Source organism: Gekko japonicus, unplaced genomic scaffold (genome assembly GCF_001447785.1).
Source record: "Gekko japonicus isolate JY-2015 unplaced genomic scaffold, Gekko_japonicus_V1.1 scaffold40, whole genome shotgun sequence".
In the NCBI taxonomy this organism is placed as follows: domain Eukaryota; kingdom Metazoa; phylum Chordata; class Lepidosauria; order Squamata; family Gekkonidae; genus Gekko; species Gekko japonicus.
The window spans coordinates 1,665,426-1,685,490 of NW_015172554.1; the positions used below are offsets into that span (position 1 = coordinate 1,665,426).

The following is a 20,065-nucleotide window of genomic DNA, read 5'->3' on the forward strand; positions in this document are numbered from 1 at the left end:
TCAAGGCCTATGTGTGACTCAATAATGGATGGGGGATGGACAAATGAACTGAAGGAAGAAGACGTAGGAAATTTCTCACACAGAGCACTTTGTGTAAAATTCACATATGTTATTGCCAAATAAAACAGTGAAAGAATCCTAATTCGTCGGTTTCACTTTGGTAACAAGACCAGGTTAACTTAGAACTCCAAAACCCAGGCAGAAATTTGAATCCAGAAGTATCCCTACCAAGGACAGATTCCCCCCCCCCCATACAAATTAAAGCTTTGATAAATGTTTTTTTAAAGCAGTATTAAACATAAATGTATTTGTGTGTGATATTTTACAAATCTAGAATACTACAAGTGGGGACCTGCAAGGAACTTGTAGGGGAGAGTGCATCCCATCCCCTCGCCTTTGCTTCCTTCCCTCTTCCCCCTTCTCTGTCAATATTCCTCTATTTCTTCCCCAGTCAATATTCCCCTGTATCTCTTTCTCCCACTTCCCTGATCCCTCTTTCTCCCCTCCCCTTGTCTGTCGGTCTTTCCCCCCTCATTCTTTCTCTCACTTTACCTGGCAATCTTCCCCTTTCTCTTTCTCTTCCTTCTCCATCAAACTCCACCTCCCATTTTCTATCAATCTTCCCCCTCTAATCCTTCCCTTTTCCTTCTCTGTTTTAAATCCCCCCCCCTCGGCCTCTCTTTCTCTCTCTCTCCCCTCCTCACCTTGAGCTGCTCTTGGGCTATTGGGGCGGTGCTTGCTCTGAGGGCCTCCACATCATCAGCAGGGCCCCTGGGAGCCACCCTATCAGCGGCAGGGCCCCTGAGGGCCGCTGCATCATGACCAACTGCAACAAAGATCCAGGAAGCGGTTCAGGAAAGTGATCTGCCCATGTGCAGAAAAATTTATTGTTTGGGGGGATTAAACCCCCCCATATAATTTTTTTAAATTTTCAAATTTTTCTGAAAACTTGAGAGGTCCCCCAAATTTGAAAATCTCCCTTCTATCAGCGTGGGCCCCTTCTGCTGATTTGGATAGCTGCCAATTAACTCACACTTGATGATTAGATATATAGATGTGTCACCCTTATTGAAGCCCAGTCCCAGGATGTAATTCAACCGTAGGGCTTTTCTTACTTCAGCCGGTGCTGATATTTTACCCAGCTTTGTTTCTCCTCCTCTTTAATCTCTTACTGATCCTTTCCTGAGGCGCATTTGCGTTGCTTCGAGGAGAAGAATCTTCTGAGGGTTCTGGAGAAGGACCTGTTGAAATTCTCGTTGGCAAAATTGTAGATGAAAGGATCGAGGCAACAGTTGACCATGGTGAAGACCAAAGAAACGTAATAGCTGATTTCTATGTGGCGCAGCGATTCGCAGGGCATCCCATAATGCTTCAGAATGGTGGCCAATGTGCTGCAGATGTGGTAGGGCATGAAACAAATGGCAAAGATCACCAGAGCAACAGTGATCATTTGTATGGATTTGGTCTTTATCACTCGACCCTGGAGGGTGGCTTTGCTGATTTGGGCAATGTAGGCCCCCAGCATCACATAGGAAGCCATGGAGATGCAAAAGGGTAGGAGGAAACAAAGGACCATCAGGACGATGCTGTAGATCAGGAATACGTGGGACAGCTCTGACCGGTAAGTGGTGAGGCACCTTCTGGAGCCATCCAAGTCCAATGTCTTGATGAGGAAGAAGAACAGCAACCCTTGTAGGAAGAGAAGGACCCAGAAGACCCAGATGAGTTTCTTCCAGAAGGTCTTTTTCCTCCAGAGGGACTTGGCACTGTAATGGACTATGGCTTGGTACCGGTGGACGCTGATGAGCATCAGGAAATAGATGCTGCCGTAGAGGTGGGTGCCCAGCATGAAGGCTTGGAACTGGCAGAGGAACTCCCCAAAGGGCCAGTGATTGCCAAGAATGAAATAGGCCACCATCAGAGGGGTGATGGGAAGGATACTAGCATCCACCAAGGCAAGGTTGAACTGCAGCATGATGCTGGAGTTCCAGCGCTTGAGTTTGAACCAGAAGATCCACAGACTGATGCTGTTGAAGACCAGGCAGCCCACAGACAGAATCCCTATGAGGAGTGGAATGGCCAAATGCGACTTCTGTAACTGACACTCCGTGCTGTTGGAGACGTTCTTTGCAGCTTCATAAGCTTGAGAAGAGGTATCCATGTGTCTGCAGGAATCCAGAAATATAGATGAAAGGAAGGGAGGCACCAGGTAGATTTGGGATTTCTTGCTTATCAGAGCAACACCAGAGGCATTCCAAAGGGTACATTTCCAACAGGGCAATTCACATAGCTGGGTAGTGTTCTCTCCATCATTGTCCCTCTACTGTTCTTTGCACATGATCTGTGCATGCACGCTTCCCTCTTCTTTATAGAGCTTTTTGAAAAAAGACCACCTCAGGAAAAAAAAAAGGTGGAAACTTGTTAGCCTTGCTCATCCTTTGCGGTGAATAAAACTAGTCTATTCGTAGAAGAGTTGCAGAAGTAAGAGTCCATCGAAAGGAACAAGAAGCCTCATTCACTGGTTTTTATTAAGCCGAACGTACATACTTCCTTTTCCTACAGAGCAGATTAAAAGTCACCACCATATATCAAAGCATTGAAAAAAAAAGAGGCTGTTAACTTGGTTATGTCTATCATTTCCTCAGTGTTTGACAATCATCAATATATTAAATTCTCAACATGGTCCCATCTGAGGATACTTAAATCAGCAGATAAGGGCCATGTAGAGAGAGAAAGGAGATCTTTTTAGAAACTTGAGGGAACCTTCAGGTTTGCAGAAAAAACTGAAAAGTAAAAATATAAATAAAAAGAGAGGGGGTTTAAATCTCCCACAAACAGAAGACCATATCCGCCCCCCTTGTAGTAGAAGCAGTAGACAGAAGAAGACGAAGAAGAAGAAGAAGAGATTGGATTTATACCCCGCCCTTCACTCGGAGTCTCAAAGTGGCTTACAAACTCATTTCCCTTCCCCTCCCCACAACAGACACCCTGTGAGCAGTGTTCCCTCTAAGCTGAGTTAGTCCGAACTAGCTCACAGTTTTTTAGCCTCTGGCTCACACGTTTTTGTCTTAGCTCAGGAAGGACGGCTCCAGAGCAAACTAATTTATGCAGTAGCCAAATCGCTTGCTCACAACTTTAATGCCAGTAACTCACAAAGTAGTATTTTTGCTCACAAGACTCCACAGCTTAGAGGGAACATTGCCTGTGAGGTAGGGCCATATCTGGCAGACACTTCCATAGGCCAGCCGAGGAGCAGGAGTGTGAATCACCACCAGCCCCCCACTGCCCCATGAGCCATGGAAGTGGTGGTAGTATCGGTGGGGAAGGAGCAGGAGTGGCAATGTGGGTGGGCAGAAAAGGAGTGGAAGACTCTGCCACCATGTGAGCTGCAGAGGCGGTGGCATGGCGGGTTGGTGGGCAGGGACGGAGCAGGAGCCACCACTGCCACCCCCCCACTGAAGAAGCGGCAGAGGTAGCAGTCAGGTGGGTGGAGGAGGAGTGGGATCTGCCCCGACCCCTGACACCACTGTTTGAGCAATGGAAGTGGGCAGGCAAGGGGGGAGTGGGAGCCGGTGAGTGGGCGGACCAGTAAGCCAGCGAGGAGAGGATGGGATTTCCCTTCTCTCAACGCGTCTTGTGGGTTCCCCACTGTTCTCTCTTGCTAGGCCAAGGTTGTCATTTCCAACGGCACGCAAACGTGCTTCTGGCTGTCGTCAAAGGATTTAACTCCCGTTCACAGTACAGTAGTTGAACACACAACATGACTTAGCGGGAATACTGCTGGATTCATATTTCAATAACTGTTTTCAATGCCATTTTATAGGAAGCACGGGCGTGACGGCATGATGGCAAACATCTGCCAGTTTGCCCAAGCCAACAATTTCTGGACACGTTTTGATTTATTTTTGACAGTCTTCCTGAAGCAAAATGCCACAGGTTGATCATCTTGAGTCCCTTCTGTCAGAATTGCAGGCTCATTGACAAAGGGAAGCAATACTCCTGGGTGAGTGAATCCCTCCACCCATAGCTGCTGATATCCCCCCTTTTCCTCCTTACAGCTGGGGGGGGGGAGACTTGCAGGGAGGAAACCCTAAATCCTCCCCATCTCGAAGCCTGGTGCAGCCCCAAGCCCCCTGTTACGTACGCGGACCGCCACCAGGGGTCCGCAGTTATAGCAGGAGCTTGGTCCCCAAACACAAAGGGGACCTAGGATCCTCGTCCACTCGGAGTCCACCAATAGCACCCTTGGCGGGAGATTCAAACCCTCCAATGGGAACAGAGGTGTGCCAGGTGTATATAGTTGGCCTTGCCGGGCCATTTTGTGTGTCTTGTTGTGAAGTACAATAAACGCGTCTGAACGCATGTCGTGGTCTGAGTCCTCCATGCGTCGAACCCAGTACTTTTCACCCCCCAACTCTTGAGCCCAGCGTCCTCCTCCGCTGTGGTCAGGCTCAGTGCAACTGCCGACCTCCTCCGCCCCCCTAGCTGGGCTCAGGGTGGCTGCCGTCTTCATGCACTGTGGCTGCTGACCTCTGCTCCTGGGCCAGCCTGGAGCGGCTCCTTCTGGGCTCAGCTAGGCTCATTGGTGCTCCTGGGCTGTGCAGCTCATGACGTTGTGCCCAGTCAGGCTTCCCTGGCTGCTCTGCCGCCCCTGAACTCAGCGTGGTTCCCCTGCCCCACCACTGACCACCTGAGTAAGTGCTTACTTTGATTATTTTTTTTTGCTTTACTTTTTGGGGGATTTAAACCTCACTGTGTATTCTTTAAAAAATTTCAGTGCCTTAGGTTTGCTGGAAAATCTGTTTCGCCTCCGTGTGGCTTCAATCTGCAGATTTAGCTATCTGCAGATGGAGGGGGGGGCATGCAGGGCTAATAGTATATAGATATAAACCCCTATATTTCAGTCCACTCAAACTGAGCTCTTTCTGCCACATTTTTATGATTCTTTCATATCCCACAGCTTCTATCCACTCACAAGTCATATATCTTTGTTTGGTGTAGTGGTTGGAAGTGCGGGCTCTAATCTGGGAGAACTGGGTTTGATTCCCCGCTTCTCCACATGCAGCTGCTGGTGTGACTTAGGGCCAGTCATAAGTTCTTTCAGAGCTGTTCTCTCAAGGACAGTTCTCACGAGAGCTCTCTCAGCCCCACCTACCTCACAGGGGAGGGGAAGGGAAAGGAGATAGTAAACCACTCTGGGACTCCTTCGGGTAGTGAAGGGTGGGGTATAAATACAATGCTGATGCTGTTCTGAAGTGCCTTCTGCTTGAGTGAGGTGGAGGACAGTCAGGGCCAATGTTCCCTCTAAGCTGTGGAGTCTTGTGAGCAAAAATTCTACTTTGTGAGCTCCTGGCATTAAAGTTGTGAGCGAGCAATTTGGCTGCTGCATAAATTAGTTTGCTCTGGAGCCATCCTTCCTGAGCTAAGACAAAAATCTGTGAGCTGGGGGCTAAAAAACTTTGTGCTAGCTCACACTAACTCAGCTTAGAGGGAACATTGGTCAGGACTGGCTTGACGTTTTGCAGAAGGAGAAAGCCAGGGAGGGCCGTGCTTTAGATCAGCTGGCACCGCGACCCCCATGGGCACCCTATTGGAGGCCACTGCTGTAAAGCAAGAAAGAAATCACCTGATCTGCACATCATGAGCTGCCTGATTTCTTCTTCAAAATATATTGCCCCTGCTCCTAGATCTCCTGTGCCAGTAACCGTCCGAGACACAAAAGCAGGGATTCTGGGTTAGACCCTCTCACCCCAACCCAGGCCTGGATTCTAGCCCGACTGTCCAAAAACCCAGCTCACCTTCATGCACACCAGTGTTCATATTGCTCTGCGGGCCTTGCCACCCTCCCCAGTGCTCGCCTCTCATTCCAGTCAGGTGTCTTTTCATTGACTATTTTATTGCTGTCTTTGTTGATATGAGGCAAAAGAAGAAGAGGTACTGCTGTGGTTGGCCTGACGTTGGAGTCTTCTTTTGTTTGTCAGGATCTCTGCCGTCATTTCGGTTCCCTGATTTTGATGCAGTGGGTCTCCTCACACCCAATTCCACTTCTTCTGGGAGTTGGGTAACGACGGGCCAAAGCAGAAGTGAGCCCTTCTAATAGGGATGTGGGCTTGCTAAAACTCATACTCACCACCGCTGATCAAAAGGAAAAATTAAAGCAGGTGATCATCACTCGGAGACTCGAATGCCCTTGCTGTGTTCAGAACCTGCCCGGTTTCTGCCTTTTGGGGTAGTGGGCAGCAGTCACTTTGGTTCTTCAGTTGATTTCCTTTCAACTTCCCATGACTAAATAAAGTGACTTCCCACTGCTTGAGCATGCTGGTGCTCAAATGTGCTTTTGTGTCATTCAGTCCGCCATGAGCTGCTCCTGGAGAATGGCCATAGAGGAAGGTTTTAAAGGGGGGGAGGGGTAACATGCACCTGTATCACTTGTGATCCACCAAACCAAATGTAGGCCCTTCCTGCACGCACAGCTTACTGCAGCTTACTGCAGAGAATCCGAGCAGTCAAGCAGTGCCTGCCGTATGGACTATTCTTTTTTCTCTGGTGTATTTCTCTGTATTTATTCTGCAGCTGCAACCAAAAAAAATGCAGTTTTTCTTAATTGGGGTGGGAAAGTCACTTGTGACATGTGGGAGGTGGCATCCAATGGTTGTTTTTTTTTAATTAAGCAAGTGTCCTGTTGCAGCTGTGCAGTAGCATCCAACGAACACTTTCCATTTAAATCCTCGTGGTTCAAGCTTTGTGCATGCCTGTTAGCAGTGGTTCATTGACTGAAAGGGAAGGGAAAGGAACCCAAACAAAAGGGGGAAATCCACTCTAGAAACTGACCATACTTTTCCTGAAACTTACAAGCAGCTATGAAGCCCCATATTGCTGGGCACTAGGGGATTCTCTGCTGTGTTATCAGCCACGGCATCAATTGAAGAATGCTTCAGTCCCAATCCTCTGCTCTGTCCCCAGCCAACTGTGTGCTCCAGGTTCTCCTCTTGCCTTGCAGCCAAGGCAGCTCTTTTCCCCTTTGTCCCCTCCCCCCATTCCGTTCCAGAGGGACCCTCCAATTAGGGGGGTGGGTGTCTTCTCCTCCCCTTCTCCTATTGCCTGGCTCAAAATCTTTCTGAAAAGCTGGGGGGGGGAGAGGACTTGGTGAGCAGCAGTCAAAACAACGGCCCCAGTGCTGCCCCCCCTCACCACTAATGGAGCTAATTATCATGCTGCACTCATTCACTGCCCATTTAGGGGTGGAGAAAGGAGCAAGGTGGGCGGGCAGGTGGTGGCAGGGGAAGGCTGTGAGCCCCAGACAAAGCTCCGTGCAGCTGAATCTGAGTGCTGGCAAGATGTGAGCCTGTCTCACTCGACATAGTGCCACCACTTTGGTGCATTCCCTTGGAGGAGTGCCGGAGGGAAAAGTGTTTTGGAGGGGGAATGCCAGTGGCCATGGCCCTGCAGGTGAGGGGCACACTGAGAGGTGGGATCCATGGGCCAACAGCACCTCTCCCTCTGTAACTCACCAGGCTCTCTGGATTTCCCCTTCCAGTCCAGTTCTCCCCATGGAAATGGTACAGGCCATCTGCCTTGGGGAGGGAGGGGAGAACTGGAGGCCTTAGAGACTCTCTCTCATGGAAGGGGGCGTGGCATGTAGCAAAGGGATTAGGGGGTCTTCCTCATGATTTCGGGGAGCTGACATTTGGTACACTGGTGATGTAATTCTCCCCAGCACACAGGTACGCACTGAGGGTCTATTTGTCTCTCCCCCTCTAGTCTTTTTGCTCTCTCTCACTCTCTCTCTCTCTTCTCCCCACTTTCCCCCTCTGCCTCTTTCTCCCTGTCCTCCCCTTCTCTCTGAGTGATAAAAAGGACCATGTTATTCCCCGAGCTCTGGCTGCCAAACTCAGAGAATGCTGATCAGCAGAGTTCACCACCATCCGCTTTTATTTCACAAAAGGGGGAATGGGGGACCAGGGGAAACAGACACCCCTCTCAGCTCTCCAGGGCTTGGAAAAGAGGCTGGCGTTTGCCAAAGACACAAACCACCCCACCACCCGCCCACCAGCACCAAGCAGGGGTGTGGCCAGCGCGAAACTGACCAATAATGAGTGGGAGGAAGGACCTCAGTGGGAGCAGAGGAGTGGCCTCCACGGGGCCAAGAAGGGGTGGGTGGGGGGAATCAGAGGGACTCTGTATGCTTTTGAATAACCTTTGGTTTGGAAGCAAAGCAAGGGGGGGAACCACTGCAAAAGCACTCGCAGAAAATACAGGCAAACAGCAAACTGAAAGCGAACTGAGCACTGAAGGGAGGGAAAACAATGCAGAATTGGGGGGGGGGGAACCCTGACAGACATGCACAGTGAAAGCAAGGGAAAACACCAGTGTGTAATAGGCTGTTGCCTATCAGCTATTTATGGGCATTGCAATGGGCGAATTTTCTTCTGCTTAAATTGTATTTGGGACACTGATTATGAGCCTCCCTTGTGAGGAATTATAAATATTAGTGGCTGGAAATATTTTGGCACATGCGCATTATTGCAGTGCATTTTGGGAATTGTAGAGAAGGGGCCGGTAGGCAGCAGTACTTTGCATAAGCAACTGCATGACACTTCCATCATGATGATCAGGTTGCTGGATTGTGGACAGAAGAAGGCCAGACTTCTGTAAATTACCGTGCCATGCTGAAAACCTCCAAGCCATTTTCAGCTATCAGGAAGGAAAGACAGTTCCTCACAGAGAGCAATGAAAACAATCATGATTTGACCATATGCCAAAAATAGCAACTATTGCTAGTCACAGCAAACACATTTGATTGGTGAACGTACCATCTTCAGCAACCACAATCACCCATATGCCAAAATTCCCATCTGTTCTCCTGTCTGCTGTCTGCCTTGAATGATTGTCGAACAGCTTTGCAGCTGCACAGCATCAGTGGTGGAGGAGTTTCATTTCCTTACAGTGGCAGAGTTTCAGCTCCTTGCCATGCCTTTAGTTTCATCTCCTTGCACAGGGGGAAATAATTCCATCCAGGGCCATGGAGGGTTGCATTAGCTGATTAAATAATGGGGGGGGGGAATGAACCATGCCTCCCAAAAGGCAGTGCGAAAATGCACATCCAAGACATAATATTAATGCAGAATTTCTTAAGCACCAGATGACAATACTTCAATTTCCTCAGTGTTTCTTGGTTGTTGCAACAACAGGTCTGGGGGGAGGAATAGGACTCCCATTAGGCTGTGTGAAAATGTGCATACATGAAAAGTGTTAGTGTCACTGTAGTATGTGAAAACTAACTTGATGAACAGGCTTGAACTTGTCACAATCACCCAAACTGATCAATGTAAAACTGGCTTCCTGTTCGCAATTGGTGAACAGACTATGAACCAGATTGATATATGTTTGAGCATCCCTACTAGCAACTGGCTTCAGTTGTCTGGTCTCATGAGTGCAACCATTCAGATGCCAAAGTGGGGCATCACCTCCGAACATGTCTGGTTTTGAACAGAGTAAGAGTTTCAGAACAAGGATGCCCAGCTTGTGATAAAAGCAAATCCTATGAGCAGTAAAAATCTATACTAGAAATATTTGTGAACTTTCAGCATGTCACTAACAGTGGCTCAACAGCAGAGCAAAGAGTCTCCTATTTTTTCCATTTCTCTGGGCTGATATAAAAGCCACACTACTACATGGGTGTTGCATTGTGCACAGCTCAGTGGTTCACAGATGTAGTTCCTGTGAGACTAAGAACCAGAAGGCAAGGAAGGTTATAATTGGCCTCCAGTCACCTGACTTGCTTTGGCCTACTGGTGCAGAGAGGATGGTCTCAGTGAAGTTTTTACATTCGGCTAAAGTTGGAGGGTGGAACATATGCTGAATCCCTGTCCCACATCCCTCAAGTTGCTAGTTCAAGAGCCACTAGTCTTTTGCAGCTGACATTATGTGCACTGCTTTTGAAATTGGACCAAAGGAATGTATACTTTTGTACATGCATAGCCAGCATGCTCACAGGCCAGCAATCATGCATAGGCAGGGGGTGGGGCCAATGCATTTGTACCTGCTCCCCCCACTGCAGATGGCTCATGTTAGCTGCAGTTCTGACTTGCGCTGGCCTGCTGTGAAGCAGCTTCATGCGTGCAGATATGCAAACTATCAGGGCAGCCACTTTAGTCTGTTGTAGTCTGCAGTCATTAGTCTGTCGTTGTGGACCATACAAGACCTCTGTTTTGGAAGAAGCTTTACGAGGATCCACTGCCAAAATAGGTTCCAGTCCATGAACACTTATGCTGCAATACATGTATTCGTCTCCAAGGTGCTGCAGGGCATCAGGTCATAATTAAGTTTCCACAGCAAAATGTAAGGGTGTTGTCTTTTAGGTGGCAAGGGAAGACATTCCCCCCCCCATTTCCCTTTAACAAATTTAAATGTGTTTCCATTGCTTCTGTCATTGCACAAATACGGAACCCATGAAGAACTCACAAGGGGTGCCATGGAGCCATCCTTCCTGAGCGAAGACAAAAATGTGTGAGCCGGAGGCTAAAAACTGTGAGCTAGCTCACACTAACTCAGCTTAGAGGGAACACTGGCCCCATCCTCTCACTATTCCCCACTTCCCCACTATTCCCCACTATTCCCCACTGCCGCCTCCTTGCCCACCATGCCCTTCATCGCCACCTTTGCCTCCCTCCCACTTCTCCTCTTGCCAACTCTGGCTCCTTCTCTCATACTGCCTCCCCCCCCCCCCGGCCCCCCCACCCCCTTCCCCCACCCTCCCTCATTTTTGGGAGATGCTCGGTTGTAAGGGGTCGCCTGACCACTCCACAAGGCTGACTGGGAACCTGTGAGATCTCGGTCAACATTTTGTGTTTGAGTTGCCATGTCTGTGCATGGGCAGATATCACTTTTCCTTTTTTAAAAAAAGTCTAAGTTTTCAAATTTTTCTGCCAACCTGGAGGTTTCCCCAGTTTTTCAGAAAGGTCTCCCCATTCTTTACATTGTTTGCTTGGTATTTAGCTCATGAGGATTTTTTAAAGATCTGCTCTCTGGGGCCAGTCTCAGAATAAGGTACACAGAGAGTGCTTAGGTTAATTATTCATCTTTTGAGTATGACTGTTTTAGTTTATTGGTCTAATTTTTTTGGTTAGCCACCTTGGAGGGCCCCCCCCCCCCCAAATCTGAGAAGTGGTAAATGCATATGCTAAGATAAATTTAATTTAAAATAAAAGCACCAACATTTAAGACTGCAGATTCACATTTTGATTCCCACCCACTACATGACTTAGCATTTATGCCACATGTCGCTTGAGATTTCCCCTCCACTGCGTCTGGTCACTTCCTCAACCAGGCACTAAATGAGGTCAGACTGACTTTCATTTCGCCTCCTGCAAGGGTTCACTTTTCTCTGTCTGTCTCTGTCTCATGTGCCAGAGCTAGAGCAAGGGAGAACAACCACATGTGACTGGCAGTCAACAGGCTTTCCCGGAATACTCTCTTCAGGGTTGTAGAAGTGAATAGCCTCCCCCCCACCCCGTGCCTCCTGAACATCTCGGTGCACAGTCTCTTTGCTGCAGTTTCTCTTTCCCCAGTTTCTCTCTTTCCCCAGTTTCTCTCTTTCCCAGGGGTCATTTCGTAGAAAAGGAGCTAGGGGGACTCATTAGCATAACTCATTAGCATATGCCACACCCCCTGACATCACCAGAAGTGTGTCCTCCCCACAGCCGGCGGCGACCTCCAGCAGGCACCAGCAGGGAGCTCCAGGCCCCGCTCTCCTGCACCTCACCCGGGGGGATGGCGTCCCCCCGTGTCCCCCCCCCCAAATGACCCCTGCTCTTTCCTCTCCTAGACTTGGCTGGCTGATAACAGTTGAACGTGGTCACTCTTAGGAAGAAGAGACCATAATGGAGATCTAACAAGCACACATTATCCGAAAGATCTTTCCTCCTTGGATACTGCAAGACAGAAGGCAAATGGTCAGGGTCAGCCTGGAAGCTTCCTAGGGGTGCAGCATCCCTCGTGGTCTGTCGCTTGACTGAGCCTCATGTTAGACTCGAGAGAGGCCTTCACACCTTCCTGAGGATTCGGCCTGGCTTCCTCCAGTCTCTGTACCGATCCCTCCGTGCTGTGTGAACCAAGGGCTGTGAAAAGCTGGAGTGGTTCGTACGGGAGGAAGGGCTGGAAGAATAAAAGGAACCACCGTCACCATTTTCACATATGACACTTTGATATTTTCCTCCCGATCTGTCACTTTTCTAATTCCGAATTTATGTATACTCTACATGCTGAACACTGAAGGGCCCAGGGACACCTTATCAGGAAATTCATGTAGTTTTCAGATAGGAGTAATCTTCGTGGGGGCGGCGGGGCTTCAGCCCCCGCCGAAATTTTCAGGAAGGTGCTCAGCCTCCCCCGGGAGCCACCCTTGCTCCTAGCAAAGCAATGCCTCTGCCCCAGCCCCCCCCCCCGGAAATTGGAAAGTCTACACCCTATAATCAGACATGCTGCTAATTGGAGCAGGGAAAGGCATAAAGAGGTTGGGATGCTTAACTTTTCTCCTTGTGTGCCATTTTCCTGCTCTCAGTTGCCCCCTCGTAGGTGCCAGTGGTTGCCCAGGGGGGATGGGATTCAGGTGCCTCTATCACACCTGCTCCCTCTGAACAAATAGCAGCTGATGGAGGGATTTATATCAAGACCACAGTTAAATATCCCCGCCTCTTGCATGACTTCCCAAATCAAATTAGTAGCCCCCTTGCAGCAGAATATAATACATTAAAAAACTGGGAGAGCGCTCATGGAATTCCTTGAGCGCTCATGGAGTTCATTCACATTTGTGGGGAGGGCATATTAATTTAAAAAACCACCCTCAACATTCTGCACAAAGAGAGGGTGAATTTTTCAACCTGGTAAATTACAAAATGTAAACAGGGGCTGCGGTCACACGGAGCATTAGCCACGCTACAGAGACGGAAGATAGGCAGATTTTCCAGGTGCGATCACAGCGCCACATCTGGGAAGCGTGGAGCTCCCGTGGCAAACCCGAGGCTTCCCGCCGAAGATGCGGGGTAAAAAACTAGTACCTCCGAGGTACTAGTTTCCGGAAACCGCGGGGCAAGGGCAGGCACCTGATCACGTTTCCGGTGGTAGCTCGTGGCATCCGGCGCCCACCCATGTCCCGTTGCTAAAAGGTTCCCCCCCCCAAGTCTCCACGGGATGCGCACAAGCTCCCAACGGCGCATGCACACACCTCGTTTAAAAACAAACAACACAGCCCCCTTCTCTTTTCTGTACCCCCCCCACTCCTGGCTCAGCCTGCTCGAGAGGAACTCTCTGCACCGGGCAGCAGAGGGGGAGATGAAGGGGGGGCGTGGCGGGAGGGCGGCCTGGCTGAAGCTCCTCCTGGAGGGGACCGGACGGAGGACACAGTTTGCATTCCTTTGCAGCCCTGGAAGGGGTTAAACCCGCAGAGCCATCTACACCAGTGGCCATCACCGCTACCTCCTGTGGCAGTGAGTTCCATAAGTCAATGGTCAGTTTTGTCTGTCCTGCGCCCACTGTCAATCAATTTTATTTATTATATTTATTTATTTATTATATTTATACCCCGCCCTCCCAGCCATGGCTGGCTCAGGGCGGCTTACAATAACATAAAAACTACAATGCATAAAATAGCAATCTTAAAACCATAACAATAACAATATTAAAAGGTGCTAGCAATAATAATCCCATTTCCAATAACAGAGATCAGTGGACAAGTTAAGAGCGAAAGGTTTCCCTCTGTGGCTGTTCTACAAGTAACAGAGAACTGGGTGCTCTGCTAGGGGTGGGGCAGAAGAGAGAGAATTTCTAAACTGCACCATGCTGCAGACTTTGGATGGGGATTTGCATTTTAATGGTTCCCCCACATTAAAACAAACAAACCAAAAACCCTCCATGTAGGAAGACACAGGCTAGCCCGATCTTGTCAAGTCTCGGAAGCTAAGCAGGATCGGCCCTGGCTAGTGTTTGGATGGGAGACCACCAAGGAATACCAGGGTCGTGATGCAGAGGCAGGCAATGGCACGCCACCTCTGAATGTCTCTTGCCCTGAAAGCCCCACAGGGTCACCATATCTCAGCTGTGACTTGACGGCACTTTCCACCAAGATGCAGTCCAGCAGGTACAACAAGGCTTGTATGTAGTAGCCTATCAGAGAGAGGGCTATGCCTACGTTCTTATATGGTATGTAGGGTTGCTAGTCTCCAGGTGGCTGAAAGGAAGCAAACAACCGTGATGTATTGTGCCAAAAAAAAGTTCTTCACAGTCTTGTAATTTATTTTCCCAATATTCAGTTTCCTGGAAGCAATTCAAACGCCATCAGCACCAACGAATCATGCATAGTACATCTCGTTTCGTGTATAACTTTATCAAAGATCCGGGCCCCGCGGGACCTTGCGCAGTTCTGCAGGGCCTGCAAGACAGAGCTCTTCTGCCAGGCTTATGAGTAGGAGCCACCGCCGCCACTACCCCACCACCGCGGTAGTGTGTCATCGGCTGCCCCCACTAAAGGGGGGTAAACATTGCCTGGCAGGAGTTTACAGACAGGGTGTGGGAGACCGCGCTATCGAGATAGCTGGCCGCCAAAATTGGGGTGGTTGTTCCCATCTTGGAAGAATTGACATAGGAAGATTACAGCACCGTGATGTAGCATAGATTTCTATTGTGGTTTTAAATGTTGTTATTCTGTTACATGTTTTATTGTATTTTATATCTCGGCTTTGCCGCATGTGAGCCGCCCTGAGCCTCTGGGAGGGCGGGATACAAATAAAAACATAAATAAATAAAATAAATAAAGTGGGTAGCGTTGAAATACGTATATAATATTAATTCATTTGGCAAGCACCCAAGTCATATCTCAAATCACACTAATGGATTTGATGAATGTCACTATGAGATATGACTAGGGTGCTTGCCAAATGAATTAATATTATATAGGTATTTCAACGCCACCCACTTCAATAAAGTTATACATGAAACGAGATGTACTACGCATGGTCCGTTGGTGTTGATGCCGTTTGAATTGCTTCCAGGAAGCTGAATATTGGAAAAAGAATTTACAAGTCTGTGAAGAACTTTTTTTTGGAACTGTAGATCACGGTGGGTTTGCTTCCTTTCAGCTTCCATCCCGTGATCTCTCTCTTTGGTTTCCAGCCTCCAGGTGGTGGCTGGAGATTTCCTGGGATTACAGCTGACCTCCAGGTGACCAAGATCAGTTGCCCTGGAGAACATGGCTGCTTTGGAAGGGGGACTCTATAGCATCATGCCCTGCTGTGGTCCCTCCCTTCCCCAAATCCTGCCCTCCTGAGACTCCACCCCCCCAAATATCCAGGTATTTCCCAACCTGGAGCTGGCATCCCTAATGGTGCGCTGTTCAGTTGCGGGCTCAAGAGACAGCCACAGTGGCCCTTTCAAAAGACAGCAGCCCCACCAACAGCTGAGCCCATCGTTTCAGGCTTCATTGTCTGCCGCTAAGCTCATCCTCCCTGTCTGTCATTAGGCCATGTGCTTTCTCAGTGAGATGTGGTGCTCTCAGGCCAGTCTGATTCCACTGATGTGTGATGGCAAGGGGCCGCTAGCGTATGACAAGAAACGCATTTATTTCCTCGGACTCAAGGCAGTGAACAATGCAGCAGCCTAGCTGCAGGGCCATAAATTACCACAGTCCCGGTAACAAAACCAAAACACCCATTAAACTACGCAAGATAAAAACGTGAAAGCTCTCGACTGAGAAACCACACAGAATGACATTAAAATACACATATCAGACCCTTCTGCAAGACCCACCGTGCCAGCCCTTTAGGATTGTAGTGCAAATTGTCCATCTGCAGAGGGCCAGGTGGTCTTAAGAAATGACCGTCAGGAAAACATACCCCACAGACTGCTTGTTGATGATAAAATGTGTGTGCGTGCATGTGTGTAATCACTGAGGACAGACATTTCAGCTCCGTGGCTCCAAATGTTACGGGGAAGGGGGTAGACGTATCAGGTCCCCATCGTCTCAAACCGGGTGATGCAATAGGCAGGGCCTGATGATGTCACAGGTGGGGGATGCAGTGATGTCATGGGGCGGGACCTGGCACTGGGTAGCAGAATTCATATGAGCACCACTAGGCATGTATCACATGGTTGCGTGGAGTCAAAATCATATCGCTTGGGAGAGAGGGGCAATGTATAGGGGTCCCGTTCCCCCTGGTGGGGAGGGGGGAATTCCCTCCGCCACTGTCAGCTAAGCTGCCATGAGTAGGGAGAGAAGGTCTAATTGTTTTGCATTTCTTTTCCATGTGCTTAATTGCTTGCCAGCTGCAACGCTTATCTGTAAAGAGGTACTGGAGGAGTGTGGTGTCTACCTTCTGTGGGATCGTTCCGGTTCCCAGCTTTTGCTACCGTTAGAAACTTTCCCGAATCCCGCACGTGGGAGCCCATATAATTGGGTATTGCTAAAGGGGGGCGCATACGAATGCCCTATATCCTATTATGCGCATAGAGAGCCCGCCATTCCTAACAGTGTTCATGTTATTGCATCTATGGCTTTTCAATAAAAGTAAAACCTTCCTGGAAGCATGTACTTCATTGTTTTGCTGTGGATCCTGACAGCCACTCCCATTGCCTTCCGTTGCTCTGGTGCTGTCCAGGTCTGGGAAGCAATGATGGGCCTGAGCCGTGTCTTCTCCTGCACCACAGTCTCCCAGCAGTGTTCCCAGTGCCTCATTTGCTTGGCTGGTGGCCTGGTGCTGGGTGCCATGCATGGTCTGGTGTGCCACAGCTGGCACATGTGCTGGGGGTTGCCAGCCTTGTGTGAGAGCACATTCAGTCCCCTTCTACTCATTTTGCTTCTTTTCTTCCCCCTCCCTTCATTTACAAGTAGTCATCCGTTCTTCCTACCTGGGGAAATCCCCGCATATGCAGAAACCCTTCCCTTGTCTGTGGGTGGCTTCTGTTTGCTGCCTTCATGATTGATCTAGGCCACCCACTTTACTATTACGATGTAGCAGTGATTATGGGATAACCCGTGGCTTGTCATCCTTCCTGAGTTCCTTTTCAAAAGACTGAGCAATAAAATATAAAAATAAAGGTGGTATCTCTATATTATCGTATCTCTGTTGTGTTGATGAAGTTGCAGACATGGATCAGTGCTTAGTTCTCATGGCCTTTTCTTACATGCCTAGGGAAATGCTGATTGCCACTTTGGGGACAGGAAGCAATTTCTCTCCAGGCTACCGTAGTTTGGCTGGAGATCCTGGAGGGTTTTTTTTGTCATCTTCTGGGCATGGCACAGGGGTCACTGGGGGTGTGTTGGGGGGAAGGTATTTGTGAATTTCCTGCATTGTGCAGGAGGTTGGACTAGATGACCCTGGAGGTCCCTTCCGACTCTTTGATTCCATGATTAGCTGAGCAAGTGGAATGGCAAAGGGATACTAGTTGCAACTGTCCCAGCAGCTCAGAGAGCAAAGCTGTCTGAATGTTTGCAATCCAGGTTCTGTGAGGGAAAGAAAGTAATCAGTTAAGATTGGGTTCAAATGGTACCTAGAGACAGGAGGAACATTCTGGAGCTGATTGGTGGTGAGGAGGCTGAAGGAAGGGAATTGGGAAAGGAAGAAACAAGGAGCCCCCAAGTGGCAAACAGAAAACAACAAGCTGGAAAATAGTAAGCGTAGCTGTAGCAGTGGCTTTAGGGGAAGAATACAGAGAGGCAAGAATGTATTAGTGAGGGAAGGGCCTCTGAAGAAACATCACAGTGTGTAAGGGCAGGGAGGCCTTGTATATTGGGGGGGGGCAGGGGACACATCAAGGGTGTGTTAAGAGGTGGTTTGCCATTGCTCTCTTCCGCTTAGACACCCTACTCCCCCATGGTGGAATCCCATCCAAGCACGAACCATGGCTGACCCTGCTTCGCTTCCAAGTTCTAATGAGCTCAAGCTAGTCAGAGTCATCCAGGCTGCTATAGCTGTGAGTCAGGAGGGGCTAAAATGACAAGACTGGCAATGAGCTGAAAGCAAGGAGTGGGGTATCAGTCTGAATTAACCTGCCACTCCTTTGCCTGCTTGGCTTCTAGTTAACAGAGGAACTTGACTTATACCGAGTCAGACCACTGGTCCATCTATCTAGCCTAGGAAAGCTGACCCTAGCTGGCTAGATTTCAAGCAGAAAAAGTCATTTCCCAGTGCTGCTGCTGCAAATTCCTTTACCTGGAGATGCTGTGGGTTGAATTCAGGTCCTTTTGCATGCAAGGCAGGTATTCTGCCACTGAGCCATGGACCCTCCCAGTATAATCTACTCACATTACAATCGTGTGTGGCACATGTTTTGCACATGCACGTTCTCTTGGGCTAGTTGTTGTCTCGAGGTGCTTTCAGCCACCAATGCTCATGCATCCCTTCTTGCAGATTCATTGCCCCTTTGACAGTCATTAACTACCAGGTCAAATTCAGAGTTTAATAACGCAGGATCCCCCCCTTAATTCTCCTCCTTAATTCACATATACAGGTTAAAAAGAGGATTTCTAATATGCATTTGTAATTTCAAACACTAGAATTGGATGAATGGGTTGGCGACTCCAAGTTAATTAATGCAGAGAATAACGGCATGGGGCACCAATGCCTTTTGACAGTCAAAATGTTCTCTAATCCAAGAAGTCCCACAGCCTAAACAATAGTGGCCATTCAGAAAGCAGCAGGAAGAAATAAAAGGATCCACTACATAAAGCAGCCCCTCCTCATTGTCTCTCACAAGTTTTTTTAAAATCATCTCAGACCAATCTCCTTTTACCTTTAAATTTGGTATTTGACTTACCTGGAAGACCAGAGGGGTCCAGATTTCTTCTTGGGTTTGGTGACCTGCTTCTTGTACTCCATCCAGCCACTCACCAGTTCATGGAGGATCATCAGATAAAGGAGGAAGATGAGGATGGCTGGGTCCATTCGGGGGGCCGGGGGGTCTGCTTCATTGGGCCCCAGGGACATCGATGCAGGAGAGCAAAGGACGGTCCAGTGGAAAGAGGGAAGCTGCTCTTGCCAGCACACCTCACTTTCTCTGGCCAAAAAGGGATGCAGGGATGCGAAAGACTGTCATAAAAGAGGCTTTGCTGTCTGGGATTGTGCAGAGTGAACGACTGCGGTAAGACCTCTCCCGAGAGGAAGGGAGAAGAGCGAGCGCCGGGGCTTGCGATACCAAGCAGCATTACCACAGCTGCTCATCTTGTAGCCAGCTCCCTTTCTGGCACTGCCTTTATTGTCTGCAAGCTGCCTCTTATTCCCACTTGTGCTATTACTGCATCGCCTTGAAGACGTGCACGCACAGCACACGGCGCTCTCTGCATATTTCTGCCACAAAACAATCTGCCTCCAGTTCAACTGAATCCACTGCAGGAGAAGCGGTCAGAGCGCCAGCTTGCTCCCCGACCCCTGGGACTGCCACATACAATGCTGGAGAATCCACCAGTATAGCTTGGGCAGGAAATGGATCTGCAGTGACTAAAGCATGAATTGCTACATTTCCAGGTTCAGCACCCAGTTGCTCTTGCTTAGCACACAGATATCGCATCAGGTACATCCACATCCACAGGCACACATTGTGGATACCTCCTTGATTGAGTATATAATACCAATACAGTTCACTCACTTAATACTTGAATGCTTGAATTATTTCACATAAAATGTCTCAGTAAGCCTCACAACAACCCTGCATGTTAGGATGGGATTGTTTTCTCCATTCTGGAGATAGGAAAGGGAGGGCTGAATACTGTCATTCTCGTTCTATACTAGTTTTTCTGACTGGCAGTGGCCCTCTGGCAGAAAATAACATTCCCCAATCTTGGGATCTTCTGCATCCAAAGCAAGTACTCTCCTGCTGCTGAAAATGGTAACTTATGAAGTTGGCCTGATACGCAGTCAAATCAATGATCCATTGACCTTGGTATTGTCTAGTATGTCTGCCAGTGGTTCTCCAAGATCTTGGATGGAAAATGGTCTTCTCCAAACAGTTACTTCCTGAGATGATTAAGTTACCTCGCCCTTCACTCAGAGAGCAGCTTACTCCCCACAACAGACAC

The 20,065-nt window shown here is 48.8% G+C and overlaps 1 protein-coding gene across 1 annotated transcript; it reads right to left on the reverse strand.

The window, feature by feature from the left end:
• Positions 1 to 1,168: 1,168 nt before the first annotated feature.
• Positions 1,169 to 18,977, reverse strand: LOC107118785 (P2Y purinoceptor 2-like). The gene is made up of 2 exons (XM_015421150.1): positions 18,808 to 18,977; positions 1,169 to 2,165 (listed from the first exon to the last, which is right to left on the reverse strand). Exons 1-2 carry the CDS (start codon positions 18,975 to 18,977, stop codon positions 1,169 to 1,171), a joined length of 1,167 nt encoding a protein of 388 aa, XP_015276636.1.
• Between the last annotated feature and the right edge of the window lie 1,088 nt (positions 18,978 to 20,065).

Coding starts and splice junctions, on each gene's coding strand:
- LOC107118785 (XM_015421150.1), bottom strand. CDS start 18,977: ATGTCCCTGGGGCCCAATGAAGCAGACCCCCCGGCCCCCCGAATGGAC. Junction 2,166..18,807: donor GGACCCCTCTGGTCTTCCAG/GTAAGTCAAATA, acceptor GGATTCCTGCAG/ACACATGGATACCTCTTCTC.